At 35.5% G+C, this 14,829-nt stretch overlaps 1 protein-coding gene across 1 annotated transcript in view; it reads left to right on the top strand.

Annotated features, from left to right (window-relative positions):
- Positions 1-452: 452 nt before the first annotated feature.
- The window catches only part of UHRF1BP1L (UHRF1 binding protein 1-like), a 45,541-nt gene continuing 31,164 nt past the window's right edge, over positions 453-14,829 (top strand). Inside the window, exons 1-8 of the mRNA XM_008944075.1 lie at positions 453-468; positions 1,527-1,557; positions 4,801-4,963; positions 6,023-6,061; positions 8,990-9,081; positions 11,298-11,487; positions 13,774-13,914; positions 14,430-14,600. Of these exons, the coding sequence (XP_008942323.1) occupies positions 453-468; positions 1,527-1,557; positions 4,801-4,963; positions 6,023-6,061; positions 8,990-9,081; positions 11,298-11,487; positions 13,774-13,914; positions 14,430-14,600 (843 nt within the window). The remainder of the gene's footprint in view (positions 469-1,526; positions 1,558-4,800; positions 4,964-6,022; positions 6,062-8,989; positions 9,082-11,297; positions 11,488-13,773; positions 13,915-14,429; positions 14,601-14,829) is intronic.

The raw sequence follows: 14,829 nt of genomic DNA, 5'->3' as shown, positions 1-14,829 counted from the left end.
CCATCTAGTGGTCCACCCATCAAACTTCTACTGACATTAAGTCCTTACTGTATAGGTATTTTTTATAGCAGCTTTTCTGATGCTTTTTGGTTGAAGTTTTTTAAAGTACCAAGAGAAGGTATGAGTTGCTTGATGTTAAACTTGTTTCATAGGTCTGAAGGACTAAAATAGACACCTTTTTACAGGAGTTGGGCTTTGTATTTCTGTTTGTTGTTTTTTTTTTTTTTTTCCCCTCCACTTATCTATCACATACATGCAAAATTTGCATTAGTGCCATACTGTTTCAGTACAGGTCAATCACTTGTTGTATTATGAAGTCTGTCTTTAGTCTGTCTGCTATTCACTTAACAATAGCTAAATATTTAATCCTTACAACTGTAGTCTGTCTTACCTTTTCTGTCACTCCTGGATCAAGAAGGGAATGCTACAAAAAAACTCTTCTGAATGTCACTATGCCTAATGTTACTGGTATGTAGACCTATTTTTTTCATCTAGGGAGTCTGTCTTTTTCCTGTTTAGGATTTACTGACATCTGTGTAGATCTAAGCACGTTGATACTTTGGACTTAACTATGGATGTGCTGCCATGGGGGAAAAGTATAACAATGTTCCTGAATTCCATATTTGCAGGGGATGTTTGTTCCTGAGACACTGGTATTTCTTTTGCCTAGAGGAAATAAAATACTTGAGGAAATTAAATACTTGAGGAAATTGTAATGTTGCCTGCAGCGTGCTATTTACTGTGATTTGGGTTTTTTTTCTTTTTTAACGGTGAGAGAGTTTTAGATTTTATGTTTTTCTCCTGTTCAAACCAGTGATTAAAAATAAGCTTTGATTTGTGGTGTTACCCTGGATGAGAGGAACTCATGCATCACAGTACGCAGTGTTCATTTCTGTCAAATTTGGCAAAGAGTTAGTTCTGTTCCTTTTCTATTTAAACATGAAGTAAAAATTTCAAGTGGTAGAGTGAGCAGAATGAAAGTAGACCTCCTTCTCTCTGTTACCTAGACTCATGGGAAGCTAGTATCTTCCTCAGAAACTCAATTGAAAAAAAGACAGTTTTTCTTGCTTCAGAAACCATATAAAGTTCCTAAGTGATCTAATAACATTGTTCAGCCAGGTGAAACAGAAAACTCCACAGTGTTCTTTGTTACATTTCTGCTTGTTTATTATTGATATATTTGCCCTGTGCTTGGTAGGCTATGCTTCCTTTTCATTATCATTGTTATCATCATTAGGAATTATTAGCCCTGCAAGATTTCTGACTAGCTGTTTGCTTGTGCCAAGGCAGAGGGAAGAATGTGTCCATATCATGAAGTTGATGATGTTAGTTTTGAGTAGTTCTATAAAAAGCTCATACAGAATTTTTAAGTGGCTTTCCCTGATCAAAGATTCCTCATAATGAAACGCAACATAATTAATGGTTTCTCATTACTACATTCAGAATTACATGACTCTACCCTAACTCTGTGGGAATTACCTCTGCTTTACATTAAAATTGTATCATAAATACAATAGCCTAGTAAGTTCTGAAAGTTGAAGCAATTAAGCATTCTAGGTTACAGTACTGACCAAGAGACACAGTAGTTCTTTAGATATAGAAATAACTTGCTCTCATCCAAAACCCCCTCCTTAGAAAAGTCAAAACACTCTGGCTCAGTGGGCATGTCCTGGTTTGATACACTCTGGGATCCCAGAGGCTTGTGGTTGGCCCTAAGGCTTTTTTTTTTTTTTTTTAATTTGAATGAAAAGTGCTGTTCTTTTTGTCATTTGTCTCTTCTTATAATTTTACACATGAAGATGTGAATACTTGTTAATTCTGAGTATGATCACATTGTATTTTGCAGGGCTAGCTGCCCAAATAGGCCAACTTCTGTTTTTTTTTTTTTTTAAGTTAGAGGCCACTGTATAAAACGGAAAGATTTTCCTGTTGTATCAAGTAGTATGAAATGGTTCTAAAATGCTCAAAATATCCAGCAGACAAACAGGAGTGTCCATGGAAAAGCTGAGTTTAGAAGGAGCAGGGAACTGGCAGAAACCCACGAAATGTTGGCATCCTCAGTGGAAAACTAGCTCTGGACAAAGCAGATGTGGTTGTCATATATTATGAAGTTACTATGGGCTTTGGGGAAACATCACAGTCTCCTCAGCATCCACTCATCAGTCACATTCCAGCTGTGGAGGTAGAATGAAGAGATTCGCTGCCAGAGGTGCCTACACCTGAAACACCTTGTTGCAACTCAGCTGTTAAGAGTTTCTTTCTGTGACTCTTGAAATGAAGGGTGCAGTCTTATAGGTGGAGATCCTTTTATGTTGGTCTGTACTGAATGAAGCAGCACTCGGAGCATTTATCCTTTTGCTGACTGCAGGAGAGGTAGCAAATACAAAGCAACAGTCTAAGAAGAATTAAAAGTGAGAAAGGTAGAAATGGGTGGAAAAATGCTCTGTGTTCAGGTAGTTTTTCCTGTTCTCATGCTCCTTGCTGGTTGGGACTAGCTTCTATTTTGTTTGTTTGAAGGTGTCAGAAGTAACTCAGGATGAGCTTTGCTGTCTCCATTCTCCTCCTTAGTGGTATTTTGGTGTCTTTGCTCCTGTGAAGTTCGGAAATCAGTTCTTGGAGATGGTCTGGGTTTCACTGTGATGTGTCTGCAGTTGAGACCAAGGTGATGGTTAGATCTGTCTCCAGGCTGAGTGGCATTTCTGGTGTGGCATAGCAACAGGCAGCCTGGAGGGGGACTTCTTCCACAGAGCATGAGTCTCAGGAGACTGTGCCTGTAATGGCAGAATGTTTGGGCATCTTCTGTATAAATGTGGCTTTAAAAGAGCACTTATTTGTGATTCTTGTTGACCCTCGCCTAGAAATTCAACAGTAAGAGATACTGTGGTGTGGGTGAAAACATTCAGTGCCTCTGTGTTTCATCTTGGAGCTTGAATTAGCTCAGTCAGAGGAGACTTGTCAATATGTTTTCTGAGATAGGAGGCCTTATATTTGCAGTTACTGTTGGGATGTTTTACTGAGGCAGGTTATTCAGCTCTTCTCATTACTCTTTCTGGTTAAAAGGAACGAAGAAGAATAACCAGAAAATTAAATAATTTAAAGTCCTTTATTCCCCTCCTAATGTTTCTAAAGGAGGCATTTAGAAGTACTTTATCTGTCAAGCAAAATATTTTTGTCAATAGCCTTATCTTCATAAAGATTTTTAGTACTGAAATTACTGAAATGTATTATTAATGAATCAAAGTTCATTCCTTCTGGGTAGTTTATGTATTGTAAGCAATAGAGAAACAACTGCAGCACTTCTATCAGAATAACTGTGTTTAGCATTGTTTGTAAACACATCGTCAGTTTCAGACTTGGTATAGTAAAAAAACCAACAAACTTTTAATTCTAAACAAGCTTCTTCCCCGGTGCAGCTCAACCCTCAGATGTCTTAATCTTTGAGAGTTCCTCTTTGTGATTAAACTGACAGGTGATGAAGCTCTGTAAGTATATGATGTCTGGCTGAATGTTTCATAGGAATGATAAAATGGGTGTTTGCTTTTTGTGAGGCTGGATGAGCACATCTCCATAGCTTACCATCACAAGAATACAGTAAAGCAGTTGGACATGTTTCAGGCTATGCTTGGAAACTATTAAGAACAAAAGCTTGCCAGCCTTCTTCATCTTCTGCTTTCTTCCCCTGAGTATCTGACTTAATATGGACCTTGTAGTTCAGTTAGAAATCCGTCTCTTGAATGTGCAGGGCATGCACCTCCTGGGCTGTTGCTTCAGGGCAATGTTCAATGGTTGTGGACAGACAAATGCCTTTGCTTTCTGCCTACAGAATATCGGTGTGGGGAGGTTTTGGTGGGGAAGTTACAAAGCATAATGCAAAGGATAGTATTTTCTTCTACATAATCTTGTAAAATTAGACTGGAATCATGAGCAGGAACAATCCTGCATGGCAGAATGCAAGTATGGTTAAGTATAGCCTGTTCTTCAGCTTGTGGTAGATACAATGCTAAAGTTGTTAATTTGAGAGTAGAGTACCCATGATTTTTGTTGTTATCTCACAAGAATGTGAATCGTTTGATGCAGTCATAGATTGTTCTATTATATCAGCAGATCATAGTGCCTTTGAAGTATAATGAAAATTATTGTGTATGTGCACTTAAGCAGTTATATATTTTATCCCTTGTGTATCAGATTGACCTGTAAAGTTTTTGTCCAGTATTTTATATACACTATGCTGCTATGTGTGTATGTCATTTCTAAATTATGTTACTGAATTATATGATTAAACCTAATGAATATTGTAAATAAAAATTTAAAGGTTTGTAGCTGTAAATATATACAGAAAGGTACTATTTATATGGAGTGGCTTTTTGTTGTTCTTCGTGAATGAATTCTGAGCCACTCTTGCTTGCTCTAGGAATGACAGTATAAGTTGTAGAGGTTTTGGTTTTTTTTCTCTTGAAAAACTAAAGAGTGAAATGGATACACTTCTACCTTATATAGTTTAAAATACATAATTAAGTACTTTGAATCAAGGATTTGTTATTCTGGGTGATCAACAAATTAGAAGGTACCTCATCACATATTTAATTTTATTTAGATATTTGTAAATGGAATTAATGAGATAAAAACTTAGAGGGACAAAACAATTCCATGGTACCATTTCTTTTCAGGGTGAAATTCTACCTAAGAAGCTAAGATGATTTCCTCACCTGTGACCATTGCTTTAGGTTAAATTGTCAGCTATATGTGGAACAGCTCTGATTGCTTTATATACGTTTACTTAAGGTGCATGTTTGGTTTTAGGTTCACCAAAAATCTGTCACCTGACAAGATCAACCTGAGCACATTAAAGGGGGAAGGTCAGCTGACCAATTTAGAGCTGGATCAAGAAGTGCTTCAGAACATGCTGGATCTTCCCACATGGCTTGCTATAAACAAGGTTTTTTGCAATAAAGCATCCATTAGAGTGAGTATTTTATTGTGCTGGAATGGTAATTAGCAGAATCTTTCTTTTTTTTCTTTCTGTCTCTACAGGGTGACAAACAACTATGTATTAATAGAATATTGTGATAAGTGCCTGATAATACTTTAGAGAAAAATTAAAGATATTAGCAGCAATAATTTTGTACTAATTTGTTTCTCATTTGATGGCATGAAATATGTATGGAAATGCTGAAAATAAGCAGTGAGTTTAAAAAAAAAAAAAAATTCTTTCCAAGTAGAGTTTATTCCTCCATGTTCTGAAGTAAGCATAGAGATAAAAGCTTGTATTTGCCCATGTTAATTAGTCAAGAGGTTTTTTACGTGTAATTTTTTCTCTTTAAACCTCCCTTTCTGTTGCTTTCTCTCTTGTTCCTTTCCTATTTTAAAAAAATACCATTCTGAGAGGTTGTGGTCTCTGGGAAATGCGGAAACACTAAATCTAGTAGAGGTTGCTTTTTTGGTCCTCGTGGCTACTAAAAATTGAAGCAGTGTATATCATCTCGCCTAGATTATACTGATATGAGAGTAAGAAATGAAGCTATGACTTGTTTTAAACAGAAGCTATGATCTAGTCAAACTTTGGCACCTTTTCAGTCTTTTTTCCCTACTGGTATGTTGTCCTGATTTTTCTGAATGCAGTGAACTTGATGCTTTGTTGCAGGCATCCAGTTACTTGCAGGCCAACACAGTAGATGTTGATATTCTTTCCTTTTAAAGGAATGAATGTGGAAGTCAGTGTTGCTTTTTCTGATGCTTGACAGCTCATATTAAAGAGACGTTCTGGTTTATCCCTCTGTTTTCTTTCTGCTCAGTGATAAGTAGATTTTGAGGTTCTGGTTTTAACACCTAAAATAAATTTACATGGATGCATAAATTTACTATAAGATATTTTCAGATAAACTTGCTATTTTGAAAGTAATATTAGTATGAGTTCAGGAGGTACAAATGTAATTTGTATACATAAAACACATTCTAAACTAATGCTTTATTCTATTGTATTTTTAATATTTACTTTGCTTTAGAGTAATATTTTCCCTTACAGATACCATGGACAAAACTGAAAACCCATCCCATCTCCTTGGTGAGTTCTGACTTCAAATCCTAAATGTACTCTGCATACCAGAATTTATCTCAAATATTTATATGATTTTCTTGACTTGCCTCTAGAAAGAACTGAAACATTAACAAGCCTTTACTAAGTCCTCTCTGGGTAGTGGCAGATCAAGACAAAATGCCTTAAATGTTTTTGTTAGTAGGCTTTTTTTTTTTGAATCTATGGCTTTGGTTGTGATCATTATGTTTGACCGTCAGCTAATTTTTGTCAAGTTCTTCAGTCATTACATGTTAATTTGGGTTCACCTGAAGGGAAGTTACTTGTTCTACTAACCCTCTTAGTGATTTTCTTAATGACAGCTGAACTTTCTTAATTGTGTTTACTTAGGAAGGACTATTCTCTTAACTGTCGTACTTCCCAGTCCTGGAGTGAATTCTTGAATGTACTTGTTCCTTAGTTCTGAATCGGATTTGGGAAAGACGTGCTGTTTTAAATACTTGATGCACGTGCTAGTGCCCCAGTTGTAATGTACTCATGTCTGTCTGTACTGCTGCTTCCTGACACAAAGCTTAAAGCTCAGCTTAGTGCTGAGGTGGGATGGGTCAGCCTCTTGACTCTAAGATGCAACTGCCAAATTAGGAAATCAGTTTAAGCTGTGCTGTTCTTAAGGATTACGTACTTTGACCTATGGTAGGAAAGCCTGATTGCTGTGCTCCTATCGAGCTTACATTAGCAATCTTTGAGACTAAGATAACTTTCAGAGTCACCCTTTTTACATAAAGCTTTCCTTGAATAAACACATTCAGATGGTAACAATGGTAGCTTGTACAACAGCCTTTTTGACTTCTGAAGGAAGGTCAATTCAGTGGCCTATGTCCAACTTCAGCCCTTTATTCCATCACTGAACTTCCACTGCTTTGGTGGGGTTGTTTTTCTTTGTGAGAGTTCGATTAAATTGGAATAGCATCCTCTGTATAGCTTAGGAGGTAACTAGAACTCGCTCTTCTAGCTAAAGTACTTCCATTGAGCTGAATTGCCCTTTGTGAAAATCTGTCTGTTAACGTAGTGGCAAACACCAAGTTATCTTTGCTCATAGAAACAAATTTTTGTTTCTTTATGATAAACAGTATAATTTTGAGGAGTGCTTTGGAGACCCAAGGATGCTATGCAGCAGTTTTTCCTTTATCAAAGTACAGTAGTTGCCAGTGAGAAAAGAAGAGATGACTATCTACAACCATGCATTCTTCATTAATTCCTGTTTATATTGCGCAAACTCCTTAAATCACTGCCCTGCTGTTCTTTGAAAGAGCCATATAGTGAAGGAAATTGTTCCAAAGATATTAATTTAAGAAACCTTGAAATAGTCGTCAAACATCCAAGAATGTTAGAATAATCAGGAGAAATCTTGGCTTACCCCTACTCCCCGCTCCTCAAACTAAGGAACTGGGTTTTTTTCTTCTTGTTTTTCCTCTGTTTCTGTTTTGCAAGGCAAGTTATTAATTGAGACAGCTGAGAAAACAACAATACATTTTGGCATTTAAAAATTAACAGCTAATGCTTCCCTTTAAGTAGTTTTTGTTTTGCAAGGCAAGTTATTAATTGAGACAGCTGAGAAAATAACAATACATTTTGGCATTTAAAAATTAACAGCTAATGCTTCCCTTTAAGTATCAAAATACAGTGAGGTGGAAATAAATCCAGAGCAGAGAGTTTATGAATTTCTAGGTAGTAGTCAGGGCATTTCATGAATAAGAGTAGCACAAAACAATGTTTGTGGAGTAAGAGTATGACGACAGGCACAATTAAAAGAATATGATAATAAAGTCTAGTAGGTAGGGCAGGTTGAATCATGAAAAATCTAAAAATGAGGATGACGCTTTTTTGTGTGGTTTGTCTGACCTAAGAGAGTATAAATGGAGGAATTCAGGATGCGCAGTATAAAATCAAAACTTCACAGGGAATTAGTATTAGCTGTTGCGGTTTGAATGAGCTTCCAGTAGGGCAAGATTTCAGAATTAGAAATCTTAAATTAAGAGCCTTCCCAGGCTGTGTGATAAATTTAGGTCACCAGACATCATAATGTAAGTTCTGAGTTTCTTGATATTTAATCAGTTCCTGGCAATAAGATTTTACATTTGATTTGCTCCCATCCTGTTCACACCCCTGTTATTATGCATTGTTTATAATGTGTCATAGTTCTACGATTTAAATATAGCCTTCAGTTAAAACAGGATTTAGGTGTCTTATTCCTGTATTCCCAGCCTCTTATGTAAGGGTCTCACCTCAAGTACAAGGAATACAATAATATAATACAATTTTACTATAATTCAACGTGTTGCAAATGATATTGGAATATCTCCTTTTTTTGAAATTACTTGTTTTACTAGATGTGCTAAAGATTCACATGCAGATGCAGAGTGTATACACATGCATGTATATTATATATTCAGGTTGTGTCTTAAAAATGCAGTGCAAAAGTTCATCTACTATTACAAATTTTGGTGCACTAGTTTAAAATATTTTCCATTAAGATTTCCTGAACTTATTGAACCATTTAGAAAACTCAGGAGGTATTAGGTGTTTCACTAAAAGAACAATTATATAGAAAGAAAACTCATCTGAGTATGCATTAAATCATGCCCTTTTTGAAATGCCATTTTTGAAAATATGTGTGATGGATGAATAATACTCGGGAATCAAGAATTCTGTGATCCAATATTTAACTAGTAAGGTCTATTAGAATTCACAAAATTTAAAGTTTTATATGAATAAATTTTAAAAAAAAGGTAATTCTGGTACATTACAAAAGTTTATGGGAAAATTGACATGGTAAGAAATTTTTAATGTCTCTATCAGCAAAAGTGCTCAAGTGATTTTTTTTCTCTTTCATATGTTATCTACTTACTTTGTTAGCTCTTGGGTCTCCAAGTTTTATGTTTTGTTTTATTTTTCAAGTCCTTGGATAAAGTTGTAATGGAAATGAGCACATGTGAAGAGCCACGTGCCCCTAATGGACCCTCACCTATAGCAACTGCATCTGGACAGAGGTCAGTGGTGATATTATAAAGTAATTGATCAAAAAAAGTGTAAATTTCTATTTTGAATTACTGTGAAACACTTACTTTCCCTGTAAACTGCCAGGAGTATATGGGGTTGCAGCTTGCCGTTTCCATCTCTCCAATATTTTATTTTTTATTTGTGAGTGGAGTTTGATATATATATATATATATATAGTGTTAATGGAATTCTGCAGACATAAGCCTGGAAAGAACATCTGAACTATATATGGAGCTTCGTAGGCATGTTTCATGTGGATGTAACTACTGCATCAAAAATTTTGTTTAATTTATATTATGTTTTTGGAAAATTAAAGTTATCTTGCCTTCAGCCTATTTGGAAAATACATACAGTATTGGAGTGGGGTTTAAATTTTTTTTATTTTATTTTTCCTTTGCTTGGTCTAAAAACCAGTATTAAGGGCTATTAGTGTGCTGTTTTAAAGTTCTATTGACTTTATTGTATCAAGCAAATCATACTGAAAAATTTCATGCATACTATAAGACCCTAAAATCAAGTAATTTGGTGGAACAGTATAGAATTATGTCAGTGAATTACACACACACAAACCCCCCCCAAATAATTGCATTTTTATGTACCCAAAACATTTTTCAGTGGGCATAGGGCCCTATATTCAGAGAAACAAATTTGATGATAAAGCTGATTTTCTTATTTTAACTTCTGTGTATGATGTAGAAGTAGTGCATGGACCTCTGTCTCCTAGGGTTTGAAAATCATCACCATAGAGATTCTGTGTAGGATGAAAGTTGTAAAAAGGAAAATGAATGATAAACCACATAAACTGTACTTTTAAAACAAGCAGAATCTAAGGGCAAAAAATTTTAGATGCTAAAAGAGCATTTAAAAAACAGTTTTCCATTCACTAATCTGAAATATTCAGACGTGTAAGATTTTTATTAACTGCTTTATCTTTTTTTAATACTAGAACGCACATTCATTTTTTTTGTAGAAATGTAACCAATGTTTAGGACGCCTTTCGTTTATAGAGTGAAACAAAGCAAATACTATAGTATCTTTCACATATACAAGATATTATAGTATTAATGGGTAGGAGAACTTGTAGATATAAACACCAACTAGACTGGAATTATCAAATAATTACTTTGACATGAATTAATCCTTATGTATATATAAAGAAGAGTAAGATTTCTATGTAATGTTGTAGACGGTTATTCTTATGTATAATGTAAAAAAATTAAATACGTATATATTTATATATGTCTATAAAATATTTATAATGGGAAAATTGTGTTGTTTGTTTGTTATGCTTCATGGAGATGGATCTTTTTACAAAATATGTTCTTTGTCAATTATTTTGAGACTTATTGTCAACTAGATCAAGTGTATTTAACAAAAATTCATAACTGAATGTCACGGTTTAGTGTCAGGGCTGCCCCCAGACCTATAACAGATGCTCTCTGGTAACCCCTCTCCCCTCCCAAAGGGGAAGAGAAGGGGAATAAGGGAGAGAGACTTGTACATTAGAAAAAGAAAACAGCTTTAATGAAAAATAATAAAAAAATGGATTATATACAAAATCAGTATCAAAGCCAACTCCCCGTGACAGCAATACCACTGATGCACTGATGTCACACAACTGACGCTGTGGAGCAGGCACTGGGGAAAAGTCCCAGACTGGTCTCAGTGGCAGACAGGGACCAGATATAGGAGCTGGATTCTGGTACTGGATTAGGAACACACGGATCGGGATTGAAGGAAGAACTGACCCTCGTGATCCTTCATCTTTATATTGAATATGATGGCTATGGGATGGAATACCCCACTGGTCAATTTAGGGTCACTTATCCTGTCTGTTCCTCCCTGCAGATGCAGCCTTTCTTTTCTGCACCCCTCAGTGTGGCACACAAGATTTAGCAGTGACCTTGGTCTGCACACCAGTCCTTGGTGGTAGCTCGAAACATGGGAGCGTTATCTCTGCTGGAAGCAGACACTGTCTGAGAAAATAGGCTGTTAACTTCAAGTGCAGTTAGTGAGAAGAGAGCCTGAACTGAAAAGTAAATGACTGAACACAAGTAGTTCTATTCTAACCTAAATCAGGACACTAGAGAATATGTTACAAACTTACTTGATGTTTTGCTTCATGTTGTATTTCAGCTGTTTAATAACTTTAGTTTTGTGCCCCTTCGTTAGGTGTGTGTTTAATACATTGGCATTTCACTTTTAGTGAATATGGCTTTGCTGAAAAAGTGGTAGAAGGCATTTCAGTTTCTGTGAACTCCATTGTAATAAGGATTGGTGCAAAAGCCTTTAATGCTTCATTTGAACTTTCCCAACTGAGAATATGTAGTGTGAATGCAAACTGGGAACATGCTGACCTCAGATTTACCAGAATACAAGAAGCTCAACGTGGAGAGGTAAATTCTATCTTTTGCTAAGTTTTTTGCATTGTTTTTCTAGTAAAGGAGGAGGAAGTTGAGTTGCAGCTTTATACAGTCCAGGAAATGTGCTGTTCCTGGGAATGGAGACATTCTGTGCTCAGTAATTCCATCTGTCCTCTAGGAATACAAGGATGTAAAAATCGTGGATGTGAGTCAGATCAAATGTCATACCTTTAACAATGGCCAAAGTGGATGCTTAGAGAAGAGCAAAGACCAGGGCAAGCGTATATTCTCCAAGCTTGTGACCATTTTAAAAAGCAAAGTGGACCAGATTTGAGGAATACTGAAAGAAAAAAGTTTATTAAATATGGAAGGACGAGACATTGTGCTGGTTTTTTTCTCATTATTGCTTGTATTATTTTTAAAGCTTTAACTGTTTATTTATTTGCTTGTATTTGCGTAATAAGATTTTTTTTTTCTTTAAGCATTTTAAACTGAATTTTTATGAAGTGCTTATGCAAGAATCAAATCTTTTTCTTGCAATAACTGAATCATATGTATACTAGAAAGTAATAGCAGTAAAGTGCATGCTTTTCTACTATCTGGGAGAATTTAACATGGAAGTTCTAGATTGGTGTACACCATTCTTTTGCTTTCTCCCATGTAACCAGAGTAAAAGGTACATTGAGTGCTAGGCTGATTATAAATATTGTATGTGGTATTGAGAGACTTATTTTTAGTATGCATCTGGCTTTGGATAAACAGGTGCTTTTAAATTTTGCCCATGTTTGCCCATTTAGAGACGATTATTCCAAAACAGTCTACCCAGTGAAGGAGTCTAGTAGTTGCTTTTTTTGCCTCAAGAAAATGTTAGTTAAAAATACCACAAAAATAAGAAGTTTAAAACTATTTTTCTGTTGGCTTGTCTTTCCTGCAGCCTTTCTGTACACTAATGCTCATGTGTTAATGAAGTGTAAAGAGGAAGAATTAAAGTTTAACTAGATGGAATTCTGTATTGCCATATTTTTTGATTCTGTGCGTTTTAGGAAGAATTTAATTCTGAGTAGTCAACCCATGCGCAACAAAACTTTCCTTGGGAAGTGTTCCTTTTAGTGCAATGAATTCCAGAAACAAAATTTCTAGGAAGTATAGTGAGTGACTTCTCAGTAGTAAATTTCATGAAAAGGTGAAAAAACAAATCCAACACTGCAACACTGTACTATAAAGGTAATTTGTGCTAAACTACATTTTAAGGAAGTCTTTTGAAAAAAGCTTTTAACTTTGGACTGTAGCTACACTAGTAACATAATAAGGAATCTCCTTCAGAGGCTTCCATTCACAGTGCATCTCCTGGCTGAGGAGGGTAGGTGCTCTGATTCTCTGCAAATGGTATTTTTCAGGCTATTTTGCACTGTGTATCTGTCTCTCTCGCTTAATTTTGTGTGCCACCTTCCCAAACACATTTGGTATGTTTTACTGAAGTCGCTGATTTTATGTGCAGGGCATAGGCTGTAAAGATTTTAAACTGACAAGAGAAGAATTACAGCTGAAAAATAAGGCACACACCAAAGAAACCCTTTCCTCTTCCTTTTTCCTTGTGGCTGATCTTTTTTTTCTTCAAAGAGCAACATAAGAAGGAGTTCTGGGGAAATGAGAATTAGTGCTTGATGTGTTGATGCCCTCTTGATGTCCTGTTGATTTGCTGTTTTCCATGATGTTGCTGCTTGGACAATCACTCCTTTTCCAAGATTTATTTTTCAGTATAAAGCTGTACTTGCTGCTCTTGTATCATTATTCTATCATTTGCTTGCTATCTCTTCTAGAAATCCATGTAGTGCATTTGAAGCTTATCTGACCTGTATGGCATACAATGTGCTCAATGCTTAATTTTCTCTTTTAATTGAAATGGAACACTCTGGAAACCTCTCCCACCCTTTTTTGCTTCCCTAAAAACTAAACTACACAATCTTCTTTTTTTCTTCCAACAAAACCAACATAGTATGCAACAATTGTGACCTTTATTTATTTTCTTCTGAATATTTTAAATGCTGCTTGTAACCTCTGCCTGCTTGGAACTAACTTAACATTTCTGTGGCATTCTGGAGGTAGAGAGGAGGATCAGGACTCTACTTCCTGACACCTCTAAATGGAATAAATAGTGACTTGTATTTCTTCTGCTGATATGGCTCTGCAAGAAGTGGTACCCCTGAATGTGTGTATATGTATATAGGTACAGATATGTGCATACACACCCGTATGCTTAGGCACAAATAAACTGACATATGCATGAAGGTGTTTTTCTCTTTTTCTCTCTCTTTAAAGGTTTTGACTTTTAAAGAAATCAACTGGCAGATGATCAGAATAGAAGCAGATGCAATCCAGAGTTCTAAGCATGAAATCATGAGTGCTCCAGTTCGACTGATTACTAACCAGTCAAAAATTAGGGTCACGCTTAAAAGAAGGGTAAACTCGCAAAGTTTGACTCTTTTATTATTTTATGAATTCATTTTTAACTCATGCTCTTAATGCATATGCCCACATAGTAAAGGTTAAATTTAGGCCATATAAAATGTGAAATTCCCTTAACTAAATGTTTAATAAGATATATAATTGGTAAGACTGTAGAGTTTACGAGAAATATTGCAGGCAAAGTTTGGAGATGAAGATCTTACACAGGTCCTAATAATGAAATTTTTTGATCTACAGAGCTTTAGGATGATGCGTGTTGTCTTACCTCTCTAGGTTCAGGCAATATTTACATTACATTTAGAGAAATGCATCAGTTGCATATCCCATGCATGACAAACAGATAAGTGAAGCATAAATATACTGTATCTTAGGCTCTTTTTATTTAATGAGAAGAATACAATTTAAAATAAAAATAACATTTTTATTTATATGGAAGAAATTTGTAAGTGTGATTTTGCATTCAATTTTTTTTTTCTTGTATTTAACTTGTTTAAATTTTTATTTTACAGTTAAAGGATTGTAATGTAGTGGCATCAAAACTGGTTCTGATTCTGGATGATTTGCTATGGGTTTTGACTGATTCCCAGTTGAAAGCTATGGTGCAGTATGCCAAATCTCTTAGTGAAGCTATAGAGAAATCAACAGAACAGAGAAAAAGCCTGGCTTCTGAAACAGCACAGGTGAGATAATTGATGGTCTCACTGTATCATTATCAAGTGCTCTAAAATATAACACAGTGTGGTTAGTTGTGTTTATTTGAGAGGATGTTCAGTTACTCATTTTTGTTCAGCTGTATAGCTTAAATTACACTGGGAATGAATCACAGTAGTATAAAACAGACTTTATTTTAGAAGATTTGGTGTACTGATGTTAATTGAAGGAAAGAAAAAAGTTGTACTTCTTTATCCG

This window comes from Merops nubicus, unplaced genomic scaffold (assembly GCF_000691845.1).
Source record: "Merops nubicus isolate BGI_N331 unplaced genomic scaffold, ASM69184v1 scaffold36377, whole genome shotgun sequence".
NCBI classification, from domain to species: Eukaryota; Metazoa; Chordata; class Aves; order Coraciiformes; family Meropidae; genus Merops; species Merops nubicus.
The sequence above is the reverse complement of the archived record's forward strand: the minus strand, read 5'-3'. Positions and strand labels throughout refer to the sequence as shown.